Source organism: Phyllostomus discolor, chromosome 3 (assembly GCF_004126475.2).
Source record: "Phyllostomus discolor isolate MPI-MPIP mPhyDis1 chromosome 3, mPhyDis1.pri.v3, whole genome shotgun sequence".
Lineage (NCBI taxonomy): Eukaryota > Metazoa > Chordata > Mammalia > Chiroptera > Phyllostomidae > Phyllostomus > Phyllostomus discolor.
The window spans coordinates 184,370,514-184,393,137 of NC_040905.2; the positions used below are offsets into that span (position 1 = coordinate 184,370,514).

Below are 22,624 nucleotides of genomic sequence, written 5' to 3' on the forward strand. Positions count from 1 at the left end.
GCTCTTGCCCTGCTTTCAATCACTTCCCCTGCTACCCACAAGTGAATTGCACTCTTCGTTGTGCTCCCCTGGTGCTGATTCCTGGGTGGGTGAGCTTGTGTACATTCTAGGACCCCGGGGACCCCTCCAACAGACTCTCTTGTGAGACTGTCTCCTGTGAGACAGTTTCTCCCACTGCCGCAATCCCCACAGGTGTTTTCAGTCAGAGGTTTTGAGGCTTTATTTCCCCACGATAGAACCCTGGGTTACGCAGTTTGTCTCGATCTCTAGTTGTTCCTCCCAGTTTATCTGCACATGGATGTGGGACCACCGGCCTTGCCAGCTGCCGCCTTGTCCACCTGATCTGCTAGCCGCTGCCTTGCTGCACATCCTCTCTGTCTCGGCTGCCCATCTCTGCCCTTCCTACCAGTCTGGATGAATTTTTCCTCTTTAACACATTGGTTGTCGGACTTCCATACAGTTTGAATTTCTGGCAATTCTGGTTGTGTTTTGCTTTAAATTGGTTGTTGTCCTTTTGGTTGTGCGAGGAAGTGAAGCGTATTTACCTATACGTCCATTTGGCTGGAGGCTACCTTTTTTCCCTATGTATATTTTATTTATTTATTCATTTTTAATTTTTTTAAAGGTTTTATTTATGTTTCGAGAGAGGGGAAGGGAGGGAGAAAGAAAGGGAGAGAAAGATTGATGTGCGAGAGATAACTCCATCAATTGGTTGCCTCTCGCATACCGCCAACTGGGAAATAGGCCTGCAACCCAGGTAGGTGCCCTGACTGGAAATTGAACCAGCGACCTTTTGGTTCGCAGGTCAGCACTCAAGTCACTGATCCACACCAGCCAGGGCCCTATGTATATTTTATACAGATCTATGTATGTGTCGTTTATTGGTTTATGTCACACAAATGGTCACATACTATATTATTCTGTACCTTGTGGTTTTTTTCCCCCATTTAACATTTTAGCTTGTAGACCATTTATGTACATTTATAGAGATTTTTTATGCTTTTGTTTTACTTTATTTTATATTTCTTTTGTAAAGTAGGCTTTTAAATGTCAATCTCATTGGATAGCATTGAACACAATTGATTATTGAGCTATAATTTTTATATGATAAAATGCACACAGGTGCACAGTTTGGAAAGGTACACATCTGTGTTCTTTCCACCCCAGTCAGGGGAGAAAACATTTTCATCAACCCAGGAAGTTTTATTCTGACTTTGGTGTTAATCCCTGCCACTCCACCTCCCTGCTGCCCTTCTCAGCAACCACGGATCTGATTTCTGTCACTGTATATTAGTTTTACCTATTCTGGAACTTGATATAAATAGAATCATACAGTCCGTACTCTTACGTGTAATGCTTTTGGTAAGCCACCATCAATATATATGGTGTAAACAAAAAGTTTTACACCTTGCTTTTACACCTGGCTTTTTTCTCTTAATACTGGAGATTGTTTTATGTCAGTTCATGAAGAGCTTCCTATTTATGGCCACGTGGAATTCCATTTTATATGAGTGCCATCATTTATATCGTGTGAACTTATTTGGGTTGTTTCCAGTCTTTTGTTGTTACAAACAGTGCTACTTCAGTGAATGATCTTGAACGTGTGTTGTTTTTGTTATGAGAGTATATCTTCAGGAGCAATTTCTAAATGTGCAGCTAAGAGGTCAAAAGCTGTATACTACAGTACTATAATTTTAATTGATACTGCTAAAATGAAGTGAGGTCTTGAATGGAAACCCCAGTTTACAGAAAAAACGAAGCTGCCCTGGAGGAGAAGGGATGGAAAGCCTAAAGCTTTGTGACCTGGTATCTATTCTCCACAACCTTGGAGGAGCCTCTGTGGACCTGGGCTCCTCGTACAGACTTGAAATCACTGGTCTTTGGGACGCAGAAGCAGTAATTGCTGCTGGGTGTTTTGTTTTAGGTAACCACGCTAAATATGGGTGCCTTAAGATGAAATATTAGACTCTGAAAGAACTTAAAAATCCCAGTGGTAGTTGGTTTCACTTCTACTTACTGGTAACAAAGCTGCTCGAGACCAAGAGCTATTGTTCTTTCCTGGAATAACGTTTGATTTGCTTGATCCTGAGAGTGTATTTTTCAATATGCCGTACTCAGTTCCCTTGCTTATATGTTTAATTAATTTCTCTGAGTGAGGTATGATTTTTTTATTTTAAATTCCTTTGAGGTGAGTTTTGCAAGTAGTAACACTATCTGTTTGCTGTTGAAGTATTGCCCTGGAGGAGAGCTGTTTGACTACATAATTTCCCAGGACCGTCTGTCAGAGCAGGAGACCCGGGTCGTCTTCCGTCAGATCGTCTCTGCGGTGGCTTACGTGCACAGCCAGGGCTATGCGCACCGGGACCTCAAACCAGTGAGTGACTGAGTTAGAGTCAGGGGGTCACCTGGGAGCTCAGCATCATGTACTTGTCATTCCTAGATTCTTTCTGTTTAGAATCTATCTTTTTAAAATTTTTTATTTTAGAGAGAGAAGGGAGGGAGAAAGAGAGGGAGAGAAACATGTTTCGGCTGCCTTCTGTGTGTGCCCTGACTGGGGACTGAACCCGCAGCCCAGCTGTGTGCTGTGATCATGAATCGAACCTGCGACCTTTTGGTTTGTGGGCTAACATCCAACCAGCTGAGCCACACTGGCTGGGCTAGAATCTATCTTCGCTTTTTTTTCCCTCCACTATAATATATCACTCCCCACCTACTTGTGACTTCTAGTAGGCTTTTTTCAATGAACTTATTATTGACATTCTATTTATCTTGCCAGTTGGGTGTGACATTATAAATGTCTTTGTAATCAGCCGTGGAATATAAACCTCAGGATTTTATCTCTAGGAAAAAAGAGTTTTAAGTATTTTTCATTCAGCACTCTTCCTAACCCTGTCTTCCTTTAATTTTAATTCCCTTATACCTCAGAAAGGAACAGTTCAGTGCACGGACAGACTATTTTTCTTTCTTTCTTTTTTTAAAAGATTTTATTTATTTATTTTCAGAGAGAGGGAAAGGGAGGGAGAAAGAGGGAGAGAAACGTTGATGTGAGAGAAACATCAATCGGTTGCTTTCCACAAGCCCCCAGTTGGGTACCTGGCCCGCAACCCAGGCATGTGCCCTGACTGGGAATCAAACCAGTGACCTTTCAGTTCACAGGCCAGCACTCAGCCCACTGCGCCATACCAGCCAGGGCGACTAACTGTACTTTTCAAGGACAGGTTAAAAATGTGAATACACTTTTAAGTCTGTAGGCTCCAACTAACGTGGATGCTGGTGAACCTGGATTTTAATGTTGCTTGGCACCAGGTCAGGGACCTAGAAATGTTCCAGCAGTGTATTGCGCGGTGTCACTATTGTTTTCCTTCTGTTTATACTCAACCCTTTGGATTGAGCTCACTCTTTTGGTTTAAATTTGCCTTTAGCACACACTGTTTGTTTGTAGTTGAACCTCAGAGCACCAAGAAGAAAATCGTCTATGCCAGTGTGTCTTGGGAAAGCGGGATATAGTATCAACATTTCTCCCCTCTCCCTTTGTGTACTTCTTGTTCTTTCATTTTTTAAATTGATTTTCACTCTGTTGTACTCAGGCTTCTAAAGATAAAAACCTTAAATTGTTTTTAGAAATGGCTAGAGGTGGAATGTGTTATAAGGAAGTCACTATTTAGTTACGAAAATATCTTCATTTTTCTAGGAAAATTTGTTGTTTGATGAATATCATAAAGTAAAGCTGATTGACTTTGGTCTCTGTGGGAAACCCAAGGTAAGTGCAGAAGTAAACATGTATCTGTTTCCTTTGTAAATGCACACTAGGGTGTGTTGTTTTGCACTGACTTCCAGTGAGTGTTTCTTGTATGTGCCCTGAGCAGGGATCAAACCCTCAACCTTGATGTATCGGGACGACGCTCTAACCAACCGAGCTACCCGGTCAGAGTGTCTACCAGGTGTTTATTGAGCCTGGTTGCATCCATTGAGAAGAATGTTACATTTCATCCCTTTTATAAGTTCTCTAAATGACTCTGATATGTAGCCAAGATAGAGAACCACTGCTCTAGGTCCAGACTTGGTCTTGCTGGAGGCCCCACGGGTATGCTGTGAGAGAATTTTCAGTGCCGGGGTGACACAGGGCCCTCACAGCGTGAATGTTGAATTGATCATGTGTTTGCAGTTTGAATGTGCTGCCACTAGATGATGCCTTTGTTCATATGGGTTTGGGGGATTTAGTGAAAATCCATTCTTTGTTATCCAAATGGTTACGTAACTAACAATTAGTTACATTTTGAGAGATGTCCCCCTTTCCTTATAAAAGTAGGGAAAAGTTCATATGTGCTTTTAAATTCATCGTGTTTCCTTAATTTCCATAGTTGAGATTGGCATTTTCCAGCATACCTTCTCTTTGAGGTGACTGAACTTTCCACCTCTGCTGTCTGCAGCAGGGCTCCTGGGTGGCTGCCTGGTGGAGGCTTCCTCCTGAGATCTGTAATGACAGCACTCACAGTCTCTAAACTGAGCTGCTTGCACTCACTATGAATGTTGAAACTGCAGGCCTTTGAGTCCCATGATCATTTCCTGCCCCAATCAGACTTACCTAGGTGCACAAGGAATAAGATTTTGCCCTTTTGGCTGAAGGTCTGATTCTTTTGATGTTTCTCTCCTTCCCTTGGTTCTTCAGAGATTGTCAGTGGAGCCTTGTGTCTGGGTACCCACATGGTAGAAGGTGTTTTTTTCATTGGCTGGTTTGTAAAGATAAAACATACTTTGAGCCAATGTACTGGTTTAAGCCACGTTCTCCACAGGAGGCCGTGGAGAATGTTTGTGACAGCCTCCGTTACCTTCTGCTTGTGGCTGACACAGATTGATACACACAGGCACCATCTAAAAAGCTGCCGGGGGTGGCTGGGAGAGGTCGGGAGAGGAGTGGCTCAGCGTTCTGCCGAGGAGCTCACTTCTGGGCATGTCGTTGCAGTTTGAAACGAAGCCTCACAATTTCACAGGTCATTTGGCAGTTGTAGAACTCTGTACTACAGGCGTTGGGCAGTAGTTCCATTTTCACTGTCTTGATATTTCTGTTGGGGAGCAGAGGAGATTGAGCAGTTTCCTTATTTTACTGGATCTAGAAGCTCAGGTTGTGATTGGTGTTAACCGAGACTAGAAATCAGATTCCCAGGGCGTTGTTCTGCGAAGCACATTGCTCTCTTCCCTGTAGGGAAAAAGAAAGCTCCACTGTATTTACAGGAGAGGTTTGATATTGGAGATAGGGTCCATAAGGAAATCATCTTTTTTTCCTTGAGTACCCAGGGTTGGTAAGACAGAGGTGCTTGGATGTATGCTAAGCTGATTATTATGCAAATGGATGTGTGGGGAAGTATGAACCCGATTTGCCTGAGCCGAGGGGAAAAGGATTTTGTTCGTGCCAGGCTGTAGTGCCGTTGGAAACCCAGAGAAGAGGAAACCGCGTGTGCGTGCATGCATGGAGGCAGAGAGTATTGGGTTGGCCCCAGAAGTCTTTTATTATTTGGGGTAATTCTTCTTCCAGCTTCTCTTTGCTCATGCTGAAAGGTTTAATTCTCTCAAGGGCTGTAATGAATGTGTTTCATTTTTATCTTATTGACAGGGTAACAAGGATTACCATCTACAGACATGCTGTGGGAGTCTTGCTTATGCAGCGCCCGAATTAATACAAGGCAAATCATATCTGGGATCAGAGGTAATTATTTATTGGTTAATGCAATATATAATCAATGTACATTTATTGGTTACCTGTAGCGAGGCAGGCACCGTGCACTGGGGATATAATGATGTGGTAAGAAGTAACCTTGTTAATTAAAGAGTTCAGGCTATTCAGAGAGTGAGATATATAAAGTAATAAATGAAATGAACAACTTGTAATAAATATAATAATACATAATATACCTATGAAGCAGGGATATATCTCTGTAGTCCTTGCTGTGGATACTTTTGCGTTAAACAGTGTCATATTTAAGACATATGACATAAGACATAAGACGGTTAGTCCGGCCGGGTAGGGCACAAGGCCAGGGTTGTGGGCTCAGTTTTCAGAGATGCTGGTTAGCACAGAAAGAAATCTGTTCTTTGTCCATAGCCAGCTACTCAAGGCCAGTTGTCCTGCGTAGGAGGCCCAGGCTTAGAAGGCCTGGTCATTGCGTGCTTTACCGCTGGCTGCTACAAGCTAATCCAGCCCCTTCCATTTTTCTGGAGACTGATTTTACTGGTATTAATATCGTAAGAAAGGTTTGGTCATCAAAAGCTCAGGAAATGCTGGCTAGGGTGGACAGTTTTCTTTGGTTCAGGGCATCTCCAGATCTTTGATATGTTCTCGAACAGTGTGAGCCTTTGGGAGGGGATCATCACAGAAGCTAGTCTCAATTTTATTTGCCTGCTGAATCCACTTTTTGTATAGAGTGTCTTTTGGAGCTAGTGTTATGTGGGAGAAACTTTGAGATATGCCAGTTTACTTAATTTGTAACAGTTAAGATGGCAACTAACTTGTTTTTGGTGACTTTTTATTTGGATATAAACTCAAACTTAAAGAATAGTTGTCAATATGGAACAAGAAACTTTTGTGTATATTTAGTCAATTTCACAATTGTTTATATCTTTTCCTGTTTGCCTTATTATCTTTCTCCATGTTTATATATATGGATGCTGTTTTTTGAACCAATTGAGAGTAAGTTGGAGACATACCCCTTTATCATTAAATACTATGTATATGTTTCCTATAAGCAAGGACCTTCTCATTTATAATGGTACTTTAGCTGTCAACATCAGGGAATTTAACAATTGATACAATTTATTTAATCCACAATTCATATTTCAATGGTATCAATTGTACCAACAATGTTTTTTAGAGCTATATTTTCCCTCTAGTCCAGGATTCAGTTCAGGCTCATACATTGTATTTAGTCGTCTTGTTTCTTAGATCTTTAATCTGGATCTTAAGGATCCTTAAACTTTCTTTTTTTCTTCCTAAAAAAAAATTATTGACTCCATGTCTTGGTAGTATGGCCTAATGTGGTTGGTGTCCTGTAGGGTCCAATGGCACAGCCTCCCCTATCACCCAAGCTGGGTACTTGAAGTGTGTGTCCTTCATGTGGGCCGAATACACCCTCCTCTTGCAGTTGGGCCTTGGTTGCTATTGGTGGATCAATGGGAGGGATTTCCCCAGGCCAGTCAGCTGCAAGGACTGGCTATGACCACTGACACCAACCTCTGCCCCCCATTGGAGGATCAGCTGTGCAGGGGCTGGGTGGTGATGCTCTGACGTGGTCTGTACCTGACCACTGGGTGCACAGGCTCTGGGGTTTCCTGGGTAGTGCAGGTCAAGGTCAGCCCTCACCTGTGTTCTGCCCGGGCCACCCTGCATGAGCTATAAAGCAATCTCAGATGGCTGCTACTTGTGCTGGGCTTCGAGGTTCCCAGGCAAAGCCAAGCTGTGAATCTAGGCTGGCTACTGCTAGTGCCAGACCTGGGGCTACTTAATAAGAGGTACAGGGCTGGGGCCTCACTGATGCCGGCTGTTGCTTATTTGGGAGGATTTAGGGAGTTGTGAAGCATGAGCCAAGACCAATCATTCATATGAAAAAGCACCTTGGGTAGGCTGGTCAGTTGAGTGGGGTAGAGTCTCAGGATTTCTGGGGCGGGGTGTTGGCAGGATTGATGGAGTCTCAGATAAGGCACCAGCCTGCTGGCTCTGTGGCTCTCTAGGGTTGGGTTCAGAAAAGGGACAATGGCTTCAGCTGTCCCCCAGTTCTCACCTTGGTGCCAGACATTTCAGTTCTTCACTCTATGCTACTGGTGCCTTTCAAGCTGCTACCCTGTAGCTCGAGGGAGCTCAGAGGGAGTGAGCCTGAGTAAGTCCATGTGTGGGTTCTTTAAGAGGAACTACCTGGGACTCCAAAAGTTTCTTCCACTGACTCAATCCCCGCTGGTTTTTGCAGCCAGAAGTTATGGGGACTTATCTTCCTGGCACTGGAACCGTGGGCTGGGGGCCTGGTATGGGCCTGGGGCTCCTCAGTCCTGAGATATCCCTCCCAAATTTTTATCCACCACACGTGGATGTGGGACCAAGCTTTTCTGCATTTCCACTCCTCCTACCAGTCTGGTTGGATGTGGTTTCTTTAATTCTGTAGTTGTCAATTTCCATTCATCTTGATTTCTGACAGTTCTGTGTCATGGTTGTTCTACAATTTAGTTGTAATTTTGATGTAGTTGTGTGAGGGGGTGAGCGATATTTACCTATGCTGCCATCTTAACCAGAAATCCTCGCCATAACATAAAATCTTAACCATTTTTAAGTGTACGGTTCACTAATGTTAGGTACATTCATGTTGTTGTGCAACCAATCTCCAGAGCTTTCATTTTGGAAAAGTTTTTATCTTGTAAAACTGAAACTATATGCATCAAATGGTTACTCTTCATTTCTCCCTTTCCCCCACCCTCAGCAACCGCCCTTCTACTTTCTTTCTCCGTGAATTTGAGCAGTCTCGGTGTCTTATGTAGTAGCGTCATACAATATTTGTCTTATTTTGTGACTGGCTTATTTCACTTGGCACAAGATCCTCAAGGTTCATCCATGCTGTAGCATGTGACAGGGTTTCCTTCCTTTTTAAGGTTGACTAACATGCCACTGTATGTATGTATCACATATTGCTTATCCTTTCTTCCATGGATGGAGCTGGGATTGCTTCCACTGTTTGGTTATTGTGAATAGTGCCGATAGGAACAAATCTCTCTTTGAGACCTTGCTTTCACTTGCTTTGGATAAATACCCCAACGCAGAATGGATGGGTCATATGTTAATGCTATAATTTAATTTTCTGAGGAACTGCCATACTGATTTTCACAGTGGCAGCAACAATTTACATTCCCACAACAGTGCACAAGGATTCCACATGCTCGATGCTTATATTTTTATTTAAGTCCCCCCCAAATCCTTTGAATGAATACTATTACTCCATTTCATCATATAGAGAAAATGAAGGAATTGAGACATAAAAATTAAAATGCTTTCACAGGGTCCCAGCTGGTAGCTGTGGGTCAAGTTTTGAACTGAGCGAGGCCCTGCTGCATACCTACCTGTACGCTCTTCACTGTTCCGCCCCGTCCTCTGGAAGGAGTGCTAATCACAGGCCCAATGCTCACAAGATTCCTCAAGGCTCTTGTTAAGGCTCTCCTGTTTTGAATGCATCTGAGATTTTCTTGTAGTATCTTTTTTTTAAAGATTTTATTTATTTATTTTAGAGAGGGAAGGGAGGGAGATAGATAGAGCTGGAGAGAGAGAGAGAGAGAGAAACATCAATGTGCGGTTGCTGGGGGTCGCAGCCTGCAACCCAGGCATGTACCCTGGCTGGGAATCGAACCTGTGACACTGTGGTTCACAGCCGGCGCTCAATCCACTGAGCTACGCCAGCCAGGGCTTTCTTGTAGTATCTTTAAATTGTTTTCTTGTCTATTCTAGTTTTATTTTCTATCCTTTTCTTTTGTAAAAAAAAAAAATGCCCTTCTTACCTCTTAAAATTTCCCTAAGGCTCAAAGGAAAATGGGAGCTGTGACTTCTTAGCCAATAGTGGCATCATTATTGACAAAGGTCAAATACAAATACTGCTTGTCTAAGTAGTTAGTGTGTAGGACTCATGGGGCACAAGGATATCTTATATAAAGGTTAAGCTCCTTTCTGGGATTTTGAGATTTGTAGGGCTGTTTGTGCTGGCAGGCTCGTTTCTAGCTTCTGTATTTGAAACGTCAATCGTTGAACTTTATTAGGGTTTCTCTACATAGAGAGGACTTTACAGTGCAGCTTATCACATTTGCAGATTATCAGTAGCAAATTTTAAGGCTTGTTTTGACATCCACATGTGTATTTACATAACCCTCACAGGTAATAAACCTTAGTAGCGCTGTAGAATTATCTTTCAGAATCAGAGACCTGGCCTCACCTTCTTTCTTACTGTGCCCAATCCAGCCCAACCAACTGGAAATTATTTTCGATAAAGCGTTAGAGTCCAGCGTTAGAGGAGAGTGCACGGAACTGGGTATCAGGTGACCTACCTGGGTGGCCCAGGGGACTTTGGAGAAGCCTTCCTTTCTGGGCTTCAGGTCCCCTGTCTGTAGAATGAGCAGGTTTAATTGGATGATCTTGGAGATCTTTTCTCCATCTGTGAAGAGTCTGTTATTCTATTATGTGTACTGCTGTTCTCAAATATGTCCTAAAGTTTTTTGGGGTTATTATTTTTCTCTCCCTCTCAGGCCGATGTTTGGAGCATGGGCATACTCTTGTATGTGCTTATGTGTGGCTTCCTACCATTCGATGACGATAATGTCATGGTTTTGTACAAGAAGATTATGGTGAGTACTCCAAGCATTAATTTCAATGTGAAAGTTTTCTGTACTGCACACTAAATGCTTCTGTTTATAAAAATACAAAAACAGGCAGAAGTAATCTGTGCTGGTAGAAGTCAAGATAGTGGTTACTCTCTGGAGGTGGGAAGGGACTGGGAGAGGGGCATGGGGGCTTGTGTTCTGTTTCTTGATGTGGGTGCTGGCTACACTTGTGCACTCAGTTTTTGAAACTCACTCAGGTGTGCCCTTAGGAGATGCGTACTTGTCAATGTGTATATTATATTTCTCCAATAAAAAGCTTAAGAGAAACCATCAAATAGGGAAGTAAACATGTCAGGTGATTTTCGTTTTGTATTCTGAAATGATATTTTAGTCAGTTATGTTAAATCACATTTTCCTATGGTAAAATAAGAGAAACTGTTTCTTTTTGAAGGTAAAATTTGGCTTTAAGGTATAATAAAACCACTATAAGCGTTGTTGAAATCATATATGTCACAGAGATAGAAAGTGGATTCGTGGTTTCGAGGGCTGGGGGTGGGCCGCAGCGGGCGCAACTGTTTGTGGGTACGGGACTTCTGCTCGTGGTGGTGAAAACGTTCTGGAATCAGATAGCGGCGATGGTCGCCTAGCTTGTGAATGTCCTCAAAACACTGACTTGTACACTTTAAAAGGGTGAATTTTATGTTGTGTGAATTATATCATTCAATTAAAAAAAACACAAAGTCATACAGAGCAAGGAAAAGAGTAAAATTCTTTTTAAAGAGTCAGTATTCAAAGCAAGCTAGCCATAGGAGATGGGCACAGACGAAGAAAGAGCGCCATGTTGTGTCTGCAGCAAACTGGGCTCCGACCAGCAGAGCAGCTCCTCTGAGTGCGGCTTGAGTTCAGTGCTGTCTAACAAGTGTCTCCTAAAGGTCTCCTTTGTGTGGGATACGGAAAGCCATGAACAAAGATCTCTGAAAACCGACCGCTGTCCACCAGGGCCTGCTTTCTTGTTGGAGACAGGCCCAAGGCTATCTGTTTAAAAGGGCAAAGGGCCAGGGATGCCGTATTATAACAGAGGTGTAAATGAAGTCCATACAGGAGCTGGCATGGGGCTTGGGAGGAAGTGAGGTTTGAGCAGGCTGTGAAAGAAGGGCAGAAGTGCTTCAGAAAGGGATGTGGGAGAGAGCATGCCTGGTAGACTGTGTGAGCAGAGGCATAAGATGGGAGAAGCATGAGGAGAAATAATGCTAAGAAGTTGCTATGGCTGGACCATTGGGTCTATAGCACACTTTAGGTAGGGAGACTACTTAAATCAATTCTTGTTTCTGGAAATTTGCAGAGTTGAAAGTGGTAGTTTCGGGTGGCCCATTGCCTGATAGAAGTCTAAGGGCACTATGTTCAATCTTCAGTTTTTAACATTTATTTGGCCTAGTAGCTTTTCCTATATCTCACCTTGGGAATTGCAGTGTGAAATTTTGCCTAATATTCATGTAATCACTATCATAGTCAGAAGTGTTAACCTAAAAATAAAAGGTCAAAGTGAAAGGTAACAAGTGTTGAGGTCACAAAAGAATAGCTATTTGGGAAGCACTGATTCAGGCAGAAACCCCAATGGTGTTCCAATTAGGAGACAAGGGTGAGGGAGATTCATTAGAAAGGGAAGGGCACATTTACATCAATAGAAGGAAGGCATTTCTATTGGTGCAGGTAAGCTAACACAGTGACACTGATTCTCAACAGTGCTTTTAATTCTAAGTTGGTAATCATCAGTCCAGTTGTCATATTTCATGTTACACTCGCACATGTAAATAATACGATTTGTTTGTGGATGGGATGAGGGGAATAACCTGAGCGACTAGAAATTTGGAGCTGCTACCAGCTGAGATGGAAAAGACTCCTGGGAGAGCAGGGATGATCTGGAGTTCAGTTTTGGATGTAAAGAATGTGCCCATTTCATCTAATTTCTCAAATTTATTAGCATGAGGTTATTTATCTACCCAGTGACAAAGTACGCATCAGATTTTTATGTATTTTTTTCAGATTAGTGAATGTATACATATGTAAGGGATCATGTATTTTACCTCTTTATGCCACCCCCTTCCCAGTTTTTCCTAGAGATGACAGCATATCACAAACACTGTTCCACATTTTGTTTTATCGCCTTAACAGTGTGTCTTGGAGGTCATGCCATTTTGTACACAGGAGAGCCTCTTCATTCTTCTTAACGACTGCATAGAATTGCAGTGTATACACATACCTTACTTTATTTAACGGATCCTAGGTTATTGGACATTTAAGTAATTTTCAGGTTGGCATTTTGTACATTGTGAAAATATCTGTAAGAAAATTCCTAGAGAAGAGTTACTGGGTCAAAGGGTATGTGAATTGGTAATTTTGGTATTGCCAGATTGCTTTTCAGGGAAGTTCCATCAGTTTATAAAAACTACTAGCAATAGCATGAAAATACCTGTTTTTCTATACCCCATTAGTACAGTATATCACCTTTTTTGATTTTATGTTTAAGATATTTTTTGCTATGCAGGAATTTTTTTATCTTTATTTAGTCACATTTATCAATCTTGCATTATCATATTTGGAAAGGCTTTTCTACTTCAAATCAGGGATATCCAACTCACAGCCTGCATGCGGCCCGGGACGGCTATGAATGCGGCCCAACACAAAATCGTACATTTAACCTAAAACCTTCTTTTTGCTTATCAGGTTTTGTTAGTGTTTGTGTATTTAATGTGGGGCCCAAGACAACTCTTCTTCCAGTGTAGCCCAGAGATGCCAAAAAGTTGGACACCCCTGTTTTCTTCTAGTACTTTCATGGTTTTTTTTTTTAATGTTAAATATTCAGTTCACCTGGAATTTGCTTTGATGTGGTTACTTGACTTTAAACATCACTAAAGAAGTTGGAGAGATTTGTTTTCATATTCTGGATTCTGAATTTTAAAAATCTTGTAATTGCGATGGCAATACAGCCATATATGTGTATCCTTAGATTTGAGGTTCATTGTTAATAAAGTGCATAAGTCTATATTTCAAATAGCCTTGCTAATTTCAAGTTCTGAGACAACTCTGATTAGGTCTTTTTTTTAACCTGGTGTTTGGGGAATGGGCTCACAGTGAGAGGAGAGGTGTCAGCTCTTTTTTGTTTGTTATGCTTGTATTCATAGTCTTATCTGTAAGCTGTGGCTTCTTTGCAAGAATCTCCTTAAAACCACTGGCTATTTTGTAAGGATTTCTTTAAGCTAAATCAGATACTATAATCTGTAAGTCCACTTAACTGGGCTCAGGTAAAGCACAGCACTTCACACTGTACAGAGAGTGGTCTGTTGAGCAGCACCGTCCCAGTCAAGAATCACCTCGTATAGGTTATGGAGGGACTAGGGTGCCAGTGCCAATCCATGTGCTAAATATTAATAAAGCTTCATTTCTGTCTGGTTTTGTAGATAGAAAATGAATATAAATTGAAGTCCTAATACTTTTTCCCCACACCTGAGAATATCTTCTTACATGCCTGCTGCGGTGCACGTGCACCACCATAGAAGACCACCAGTCAGGAAGAATGAATGATCAGCATCAACTCTACCTATTCTTTAGGTAGCCCCTCAGTTAATGTAACCTCTCTCACCCAAGTTATTGAGTGCCAGTAAATTAGGGATTATTTTTTCTGGAAATTTCATGAAGCTATATGGCTATGCTGAACAAGGACAAAAGTGACTGTCGGTATAACCGGGGCGAGGATTGATATCCTTCTGTGAATACAGAGCCTTCTAAGAATGCTTGATTTCTTGGTTATGAGCAGTAGGGAATGGCAATAAGACCTTATTCCATTAAGGATGACTTTAATAATTACATCCAGGAGAAGTTTTGAATACTTGGCTTGACCATACAGAAGTTTCAATAAAGACATTTGACTTGCAGCAATCTAAATTTCATATACCCTGTGGATATACACCTCGTAAAAAACAAATGAGGTACTGTATAAAATCATTAACTATAAACTTTGATTTTAGGATAATTATATCTCTTCTTTATAGCAATGATTATATAGGGCTATAATCTTTGATTTGTGGTGTTAAAATGATATAATCCATATGTAAGAAGAATACTCGGCAGGAGGGCATGCACTCAGCTCTCAAGTAATATCCAGGCATTCGGGACAAGTTAAACGGAGGAGGTAGGTGGGCAGGGAGTGAAGGGGGTGCATATTTTTGTCTTACCCTGTTAGAAAGTACTGGCTGATCTGTCAAGAAATTATTCCTACCAACCCTGCCTCTTGAGTAAGGAGCGTAATGCACAATTCATTAGATGTGTAAATAGCTAGGCAGTTTAACTTCTTTCTGGACTGCTGAAGGCAAGGAAAGGTTAGGTAAAACCTCAGTCAGTCTTCTTGGGTAGAGGATACAGAGCAGAGGCCAAAGGTGGCCCCAAACCTGTTTGTTTAGATAAAATATTATTGGAACGCAGCCACACCTATTTGCTCATGTATTTTCAATGGCCGCCTTTGCAGAACAGAGATGGAGCAGAGCCATTGTGACAGAGATGGTGCGCCCACAGAACTGAAAATGCTTACCGTTTGTTCCTTTAGAGAAAGTGTTTGTGGACTCCCTGTGTGGAGTTAGTGATCCGTAGTAGAACGATCATCCCCAGGGCTTGCCTGCTTCCTTCCTAGAACATCGGCCTGAATCACCCAGCCTTGTAGTTTATCAAGAAACTGACATTTGGTTATTTGTGTAACCAATAACCAAAGTGTATATGGTAAGAAGTTAAAACAGGACTAAGGAGTTTACAATTAAAAAAAAAAAGCTTTCTGCCCATCTGACCCTCTGTTTTTTTCCACAGAAGTAACTATTAAGAAATTTATAATATATATTTGTAGGACTTATCTATGCGTACATAAACCTTTATGTGTACGTGTTCTCTGGACTTTAATGATCCACAGTTAATAGACTTTGGTCCCTCCTCCTTTTAAAACCGAATGCTTTGCTTTGAAATTGTTTCATATTGGTACATAGCAGCGTGTGTAGGTTGTTTTCATTATTTTTCTAACGGCTGCATGGTATTTATTGTGAAATTTCCTTTATTTTAAGTTTGTGTTTGTCATTTTAAAAATTCTAATTATTCAAGTAATGCATACAAAATTCTCTGTATAATAATTAAAACATTACAGATAACTAAACTTCTCTTGATCTCTCCTTCAATGTCTGTTCTCTACCCTGCAACCTTCACATTGGTAACTACTGTTATCACCTTGGTTCTTCCATGTCTTTTATTTGTGTTTGAAGTATTCTGTATTTTTCTCTGAAGTGGTTTCATGCTAATATTATTTAGTATCTTCCTTTACTCAACATTATGTGCCACATATGACACTAACTTCTTTCTGTAAATAGTGTATCTAGCTCTTCTCTTGTTGGAACATTTCAGTTATTTTCTACTTTTCCCACCAGTGTTGGTGATGCTCAGTGAGCATCCTTGTATATACCTCCTTGGCATATATACCGAAGAGTGGGACTGCTGGATCATAGGGTATGACTGTTGAAAAATGAACAGATATTGTCAAATTGTGCTCCAGAACTTTCTCCTCAAATTATTTCGCCAGCAGTATATGAGAGCGCCTGTTTCCCCACTCTCTCTCTAATATTGTCATTTATCAAAATTTTGGATATTGGTCAACTGAATGGGTGAAAATGGCATCTGATGTTTTAGTCATGTGCCTGATTATTAGAGACTTTGAACTTATTTTAAATGCATGTATAATCCCCCTATGAACTGTATGTTCATGGCATTTGCTCATTGTTGATCATTTTCTTATTCAATTATAAGAATCCTTCTACAGTAAGGAATAATAATAATTGCTATCATTTATTGCGTGTTTACTATGTGCCAGGTATTTTTGTATGAACATTGATCAGCTCATTTAACCTTCACAATAAATAAGACAATGAGGTAGGTACTGTTATCGCACCTTTTTTAAAGAGGAGGAGAGTGAAGCAGAGAGAGGGAAAGTAATTTGCCTGAAGTTACCCAGATGATTATTGGCAGAGCTGGAGTGTGAACTCAGATGGTCTGGACAGAGTCTGCGTTCCTAACTGCTGTGCTGTAGAGCATCCCAAAGAAATTAGTACCTCGTTCTATGTGTTATGGTCCATATACCTAAAATTTTCCCCGTGTCTTCTTCTAGTACTTTTACATTTTGAAATGCAAATTCTGTGATTTACCAGGAATCAATGTTGGTGTAAGATAGAAACCCAATTTTTCCTTTTTCTAATAAAATTTTTATTTAAAAATATGGTAGTTTTAGATTTATAGGAAAATTGCGAAGATGGTAGAGTTCCTATTTATCTCTTACCTAGTTTTCCCTATTATTAACATCTTACATTCATCACAACTAAGGAACCAACATTGGTGCATTGCTATTAAGTAAACTGTACTTTATTCAGATTTCATTGGTTTTCCCCTAATGTTCTTTTTCTATTCTGGGATTCTTCCAGGATGCCATATTATATTTAGTTGTCATATCATCTTAGCCTTCCCTGATCTGTGATAGTTCTAGGGACCCAGTGTTAGTTTTAACAAATATTTTGTTTGTTTGTTTATTTATCATGTTGTCTTACTATATTTTTCTGTTACCATTTATGCCAATTCTAACCTCTTCCACCTCTACCCACCCCTCTCCCCCTTGCAGTCATCATACTGCTGTCCATGTCCATGAATCCTTTTTCTTTTTTGGCTTGATTCCTCCCCCCTCCCCATTTGCTGTCAGAGCTGTCACCTGCTCTCTGTCTGTGAGTCTCTCTCTATTCTGCTTGTTAGTTCAGTTTGTTCATTAGATTCCACATGTGAGTGAAATCATACGGTATTTGTCTCTCTCTGACTGACTTATTTCACTTAGTATAATGTTCTCCAGGTCCATCCATGCTATTGCAAAGGATAGATTTTTCATTTTTATAGCTGAGTAGTATTCCATTATATTAATGTACCATAGTTGTTTTATCCTGGTTATTTATTTTAAAATATAATTGCTTTTCCCACTACTTTTCAATAATTCATCATTTTCCTATTGATTTGGAATGATAGTTTGATTATATAGTAAATTCTGACATTTACATATTTTTCTGAGTTGTTTATTTCATTGCATTTATCTTTTTATCTGCTCTTGTCTTAAATGTAATTATTTCAACTACTGTGTTATTAGAATACCACTTATTTTTTTTTTAAAGATTTTATTTATTTTTTTTAGAGAGGGAAGAGAGAGGGAGAGAGAGAGGGAGAGAGAGAGAGAGAAACATCAATGTGCAGTTGCTGGGGGTTATGGCCTGCAACCCAGGAATGTACCCTGGCTGGGAATCGAACCTGGGACACTTTGGTTCCCAGCCCGTGCTCAATCCACTGAGCTACGCCAGCCAGGGCAGAATACCATTTATTTAATGTCTGGTAGAATTAGCATCCTCTTTTTATTTTATTTTTCCTCTGAAATTTTCCTGGCTATTCTGCCATGACTTTCTCCCTGTGGTGTATTTTTAAAATGGACTGTTTGCAAACTAATGGATCCATAATTTGATAGAATAAAGTCTATTCCATTTTTGAAAGGGATGGTTTGGTAACATCCATGGTGTTAATAACGGTGAATGAATGCGCAGGATTGGAGAGCTGGCCTCAGGTGTGCTCTTGGGTTGTATGAAATTCTAATCTAAAAGGTCTGTATTCTCACAGCATAGAAACATGAGTTTGTTTACTGTTTGATCAGCTTTTTATTTCTTAGTTTTTTGTGTGCTTGTGAGTCTTATTAAGGCTTTCTTTTTCTTTTGGAAGACGTTGTTGTTAGATTGTAGTACATCTTTGTGGTAGACTATTCTACAGCCATAAAAATGAATGAGGAAGCTCTTTAAATACTGATATGAAATGATATTTGAGAGACAATGTTAAGGGAAAAAACCAAGGTATAGAACAGTAAGTGTAGTGCTGTAAAAATGAAGGGGGGGTATATTCATATTAGTTGCCGTTCTTCCTGGAGAGGAATATGGGGAAGGAGAGATAGAAGGGTGACTTTTCCCTTTTTCTAACTGAACTTATTGGGGTGACATTAGTTAATAAAATTATATAGGCTTCAGGGGTAGGGTGACTTTTCATTCTGTGCTCTTTTAATGACCAATGTATTGTTTCACCAATACAAGGTAAGTGTACCAACCTGGAAACTTCAGTATTCTCTACTTTTATTGTTTGTTTGAGTGCAGTAGTGGGTCTTGTATTAATGCTTTGGGGGAGCAGAAGCACTTTAAGATAATATGAAAGCGTTATATCCCAGCAGTAGGTATTTGATTTTTTTGGTCAATGAAAAACATATCTGCAGTGGGATGAATAGGTACAAAATGTCTAATTCTTGTTCAGTAGAGACTTAGCCTTCCTAATTAATATTATTTACTAATACTCTATATTCTTTGTTTCTCCTCTGAATTTCATTTTTTAGTTTTGCATGTGTTTGCAAGTTGAAAATTGATTCAAATTAGGACTTTTATGCATTATTGTGGAATTTAATTTCACACGTTATAGATTTTGAAATTTATTGTAATCTTGGCTCAGAACTATTGTTCCGAGTCGCAGTGTAATAGTCTGCTGGTTGAATCTAATTAAGGTGTTGTATCACTTGCATGCAGTATGTATTTTTGCTTAGAATGTTCTAAAATGTTTCACTTGGAAATAATACTTCCGTCCGTTCTTGGTTTGATTGAAGAACCCGGTGATATTTGGTGTATTGTATGTGACTCTTGTTTAAGAGGCAGACTTTGTATATTCTTTGCATTTGTTGACTATCTTAACTAAAATGCTCAACTGCAGTTCCCAGCATGATTACTAATAGATCGAGTCTTAATCTTGCTAATGTCACCTGCATTCACTTGCCATCCCTGCATTCAAAGACAAGCATGACTGTGCTCTAGTTCTGGGTACACAAGTATAAGGGAAGTCTAAATAATTTAGTAAATGAAAGTTGAATAGCTTGAAAGTAAAATAGCTCTGTAACAAGTATAATTTATAATTTTAAAGAAAATGAGCAAATTATCTCTTAATGAGATTATATTTTACAATTATAGAGCTGACTACAGTGCTGTGATTATGTGTTGGAGCAATTGCCTGCCTTTCTTAGCTCCCCATGAGAAATGAACAATTTCAAGCCCGTTAGGATTCCCAGAATTATTTCCTTAGCCCACGGATCTTTTTGCCTCTCCTACTTGGTGTCTCCCTCTGTTGCCTGTTTCTTGCTCTCTTTTGCAACGCAGTCGTCCCTTAAATAAACAAGAGATCTTCCCAGACTGAGCTTACACCAGGTCTCAGGAGCACACACCCCTTGTTGTCACAGGGCCTTTAAAAAAATTTCCATCACCATTTATACCCCCAAAACCCTCTTCCTCCACCTTCACCCACCCCTGTCACTTCCACAGTCGCCGCGCTGTTGTCCGTGTCCAGGAGTGTTCTCTCTCTCTCTCTCTCTCTCTCTCTCTCTCTGTTCGTCGCAGGGCCACTTGTGAAGCTGCTCTTCCCAAGCAGACTTGTTCCTCTCAAGGTTTTTCTGTCTGAACCCTAGATCCATACTTTTCATATTTAAATAAGGAGCCTTTCTCTCTGCCTCCTTCTCGGCTTCCTTAGACCTTTCAGCACAGCACCATAGAAAAAGCACTGTACCTCTCCTCTGGTCCTTTCTCTGCCCGTTTTGCTCTGTAACACTGTTTCTCAACTTTGGCACTATTGGCATTTTTGGACTAGATAATTCTTTGTTGTGGGAGCCGTTCTGTGCACAGTAGGATGTTTAGCAGCATTTCTAGCCTCTACCCTCTGCCCATAGTAGCCACCAAGTCATAGCAATGAAAAGTGTCTCCAGACACTGCCTCATGTCCCCTGGAGGACAAAATGACCCCCAGCTGAGAACTGTTGCATTATAATGTTGAACAAGCATTTGATTTCCCTGAGATCTAGTTTTCTCATCTGTGTAATGTGGTTAATAATCCCCGCCTACTGCACAGGATAAAACTATTTATGCATATGCCCTATGTGTTTTAAAGCACTGTGTACAAATAAGATGTTGGATTAAGCCTGGCAGCAGAACTCAGCTCTATACTTTATTTCTGCAAGTATTTCAGTGCAGAGAATGCAGCTGAGAGGGTAGGTCATGGTGCTGGGTCACAGGCCTTATGCCTTGTGGACGGTACTCTCCAGAGTTGTTCTGTCCAAACAGGGAAGTGGGCGGGCACATTTCCGGAGGCGATAGGAACGGAACGTGACTAGTTTACGTGTTTCTTACCAGGCAATCCTGAGCTCCGGAGGCAGCTGCAGTGGGGCAAAGCTCCATTAGGAGGACGTGTGGCATTCCTCAGAATGACCGGCCTTTTTTCCCCCACTTTACTGATTATTTAGTGCTCTGGCACGCATGGCTTTTGGTCAACATGCCCATCTTTAGTCTATGGCTTTTTGAGTATCCCTGCCTCTCTCTCCTATTTATTTCAGATGGAACAAACATTTATTGTCTCTTACGTGCAAGGCATTGTGCTGAGTGCTTTCATATACATTCTCTTTTATTTCTATTGTAAACCTGTGAGTGACATTACTTGTTTTACAGGTAGTACAGTAGCAGTAACAGTAATAGAAGCAGCAGTAGTAATAGAAGCCAACATATCAAGTTCTTAGCCCAGCACTGTGATCCACCCTAACCCAGTGATCTCATCTTGGTTACATCTGAAAAGATCCTATTTCCAAATAAGAGTGTTTTCACGGGTTCTGGGTGGGCATGAATTTAGGGGGTGGAGGGGGCACCATTCAACCCAGTGTAAGTCGTACCCAGAGAGGAAGCAGCAAATGGCTCTTGGTACAGTCAGCATGAAGGAAGACCTATTGGAGGAGGCGGGGGTTCTGACAGGACACTCTAGGAGCAGGTTGTGATTGGAGACTCAGGTAGGTCATCAGCATATGATCAGTGTAAGCAGGTGGGAGAGTCCTTACCCCAGGCTGGTCTCTACTTTCCACAGCACCCTGGCAAGAACAAGGTAAAATCTCTGAGGTATCAAATGGTCAGTTTGCCAAGAAAAAAGCAAGTCAGGCACTCAGGTTTTGAATTATGAGGAGCCTTGGTTTCAGGAATAAGGAAAAATTCAGATAGCCGAGTGGGGCCAATTAGGTGAGGACCTGGGCAACTGTGACTTATTGATGAGTCCTAAAGAGTTAGCATCTAAAAATCCCCCTTCCTGGGGATAGGCCTGGAGCCTATCAACTTGGGGTTCAGTTGGCCATGGACGAAGGAGAGTAAGGAGAAGTGAGTAAGAGGCTTATTATAATTCAGAAACAAGCTTTGTCAGTTTCTGATACTGGCAAGTGTTAAGATGCCCTCACAAGGCGTGAATGCAAGTGGGTTTTCTGTATAATAGCTGGTGCTTTAGATAAAAGAGAAGGGACGTTTTAATAATGAATGTCATTTATAAAAGGAACACTCTCGCGCTTCCAGGAAACACTTTGTGGGTCGGCCTGTCTGCTCTGACCAGAGAGGCCGAGTCAGAGTTTGAGCTGTTTTGACATCAGCACCTTCTCTTTTTAAATTTATTGCTTGATAAGGCTTCTTTGAAACTTTGACTATTTTTGTAACGTAATCAAAATCCATACCTGTCTGTCTCTCCCCTCACCTGTAAGCTGGACTGGTTTCTGTTTAGAATTATGTTTTAGACAGTTCGTAAGAGCAGAGCACCCCAGTGCCAGTGCTAGTCAATGTCAATGTCTCCCCCACCTGCATGCCTCCACCCTTCTAGCCTCGTTCCATTGCTGTTGTCCTGTGTGTGTGTGTGTCTCTGTGCTTGCCTGTCTCCCTGGGCCTAGTTATGTTTCTAACCCGTCTTTACCTATTAATTTTGTCTTTCGTTAGTTTTAGGGACCCTCCGAAGTTGCTGTATCAGACTGTGTTCCTTAGTTCCCAAAGTTACCATAGACCATTCTGTCTGAATGTTACTGAATGTCATTATTCATAAAATTTTGCGTACCAAAGTGTTTGCTGAGGAGAAATTACCAGAAGTGAAACTGCTGGGTTAAGGATATGAAATTTTAAATACTTTTTATACATATGCATTCCCAAATTACTCTTCATAATTGTTTATACTCTCCAGTTGTCTATATAGCACTCTTATCCTTGAACTTTTAATAATAGTGATTTTTTTAGAGATTTTATTTATTTATTTATTTAGAGAAGGGAAGGGAAGAAGAGGGAGAGGAACATCAATGTGTAGTTGCCCCATTGGGGACC

At 40.9% G+C, this 22,624-nt stretch overlaps 1 protein-coding gene across 2 annotated transcripts in view; it reads left to right on the top strand.

Annotated features, from left to right (window-relative positions):
- Nucleotides 1–22,624, top strand: part of MELK (maternal embryonic leucine zipper kinase) — a 75,503-nt gene that overhangs the window by 16,186 nt on the left and 36,693 nt on the right. Inside the window, exons 5-8 of one of the 2 annotated variants that reach the window (XM_036021924.1) lie at nucleotides 2,231–2,374; nucleotides 3,692–3,760; nucleotides 5,612–5,704; nucleotides 10,264–10,362. In XM_036021924.1, the coding sequence (XP_035877817.1) occupies nucleotides 2,231–2,374; nucleotides 3,692–3,760; nucleotides 5,612–5,704; nucleotides 10,264–10,362 (405 nt within the window). The remainder of the gene's footprint in view (nucleotides 1–2,230; nucleotides 2,375–3,691; nucleotides 3,761–5,611; nucleotides 5,705–10,263; nucleotides 10,363–22,624) is intronic. The other variant, XM_036021925.1, reaches the window with a different exon arrangement.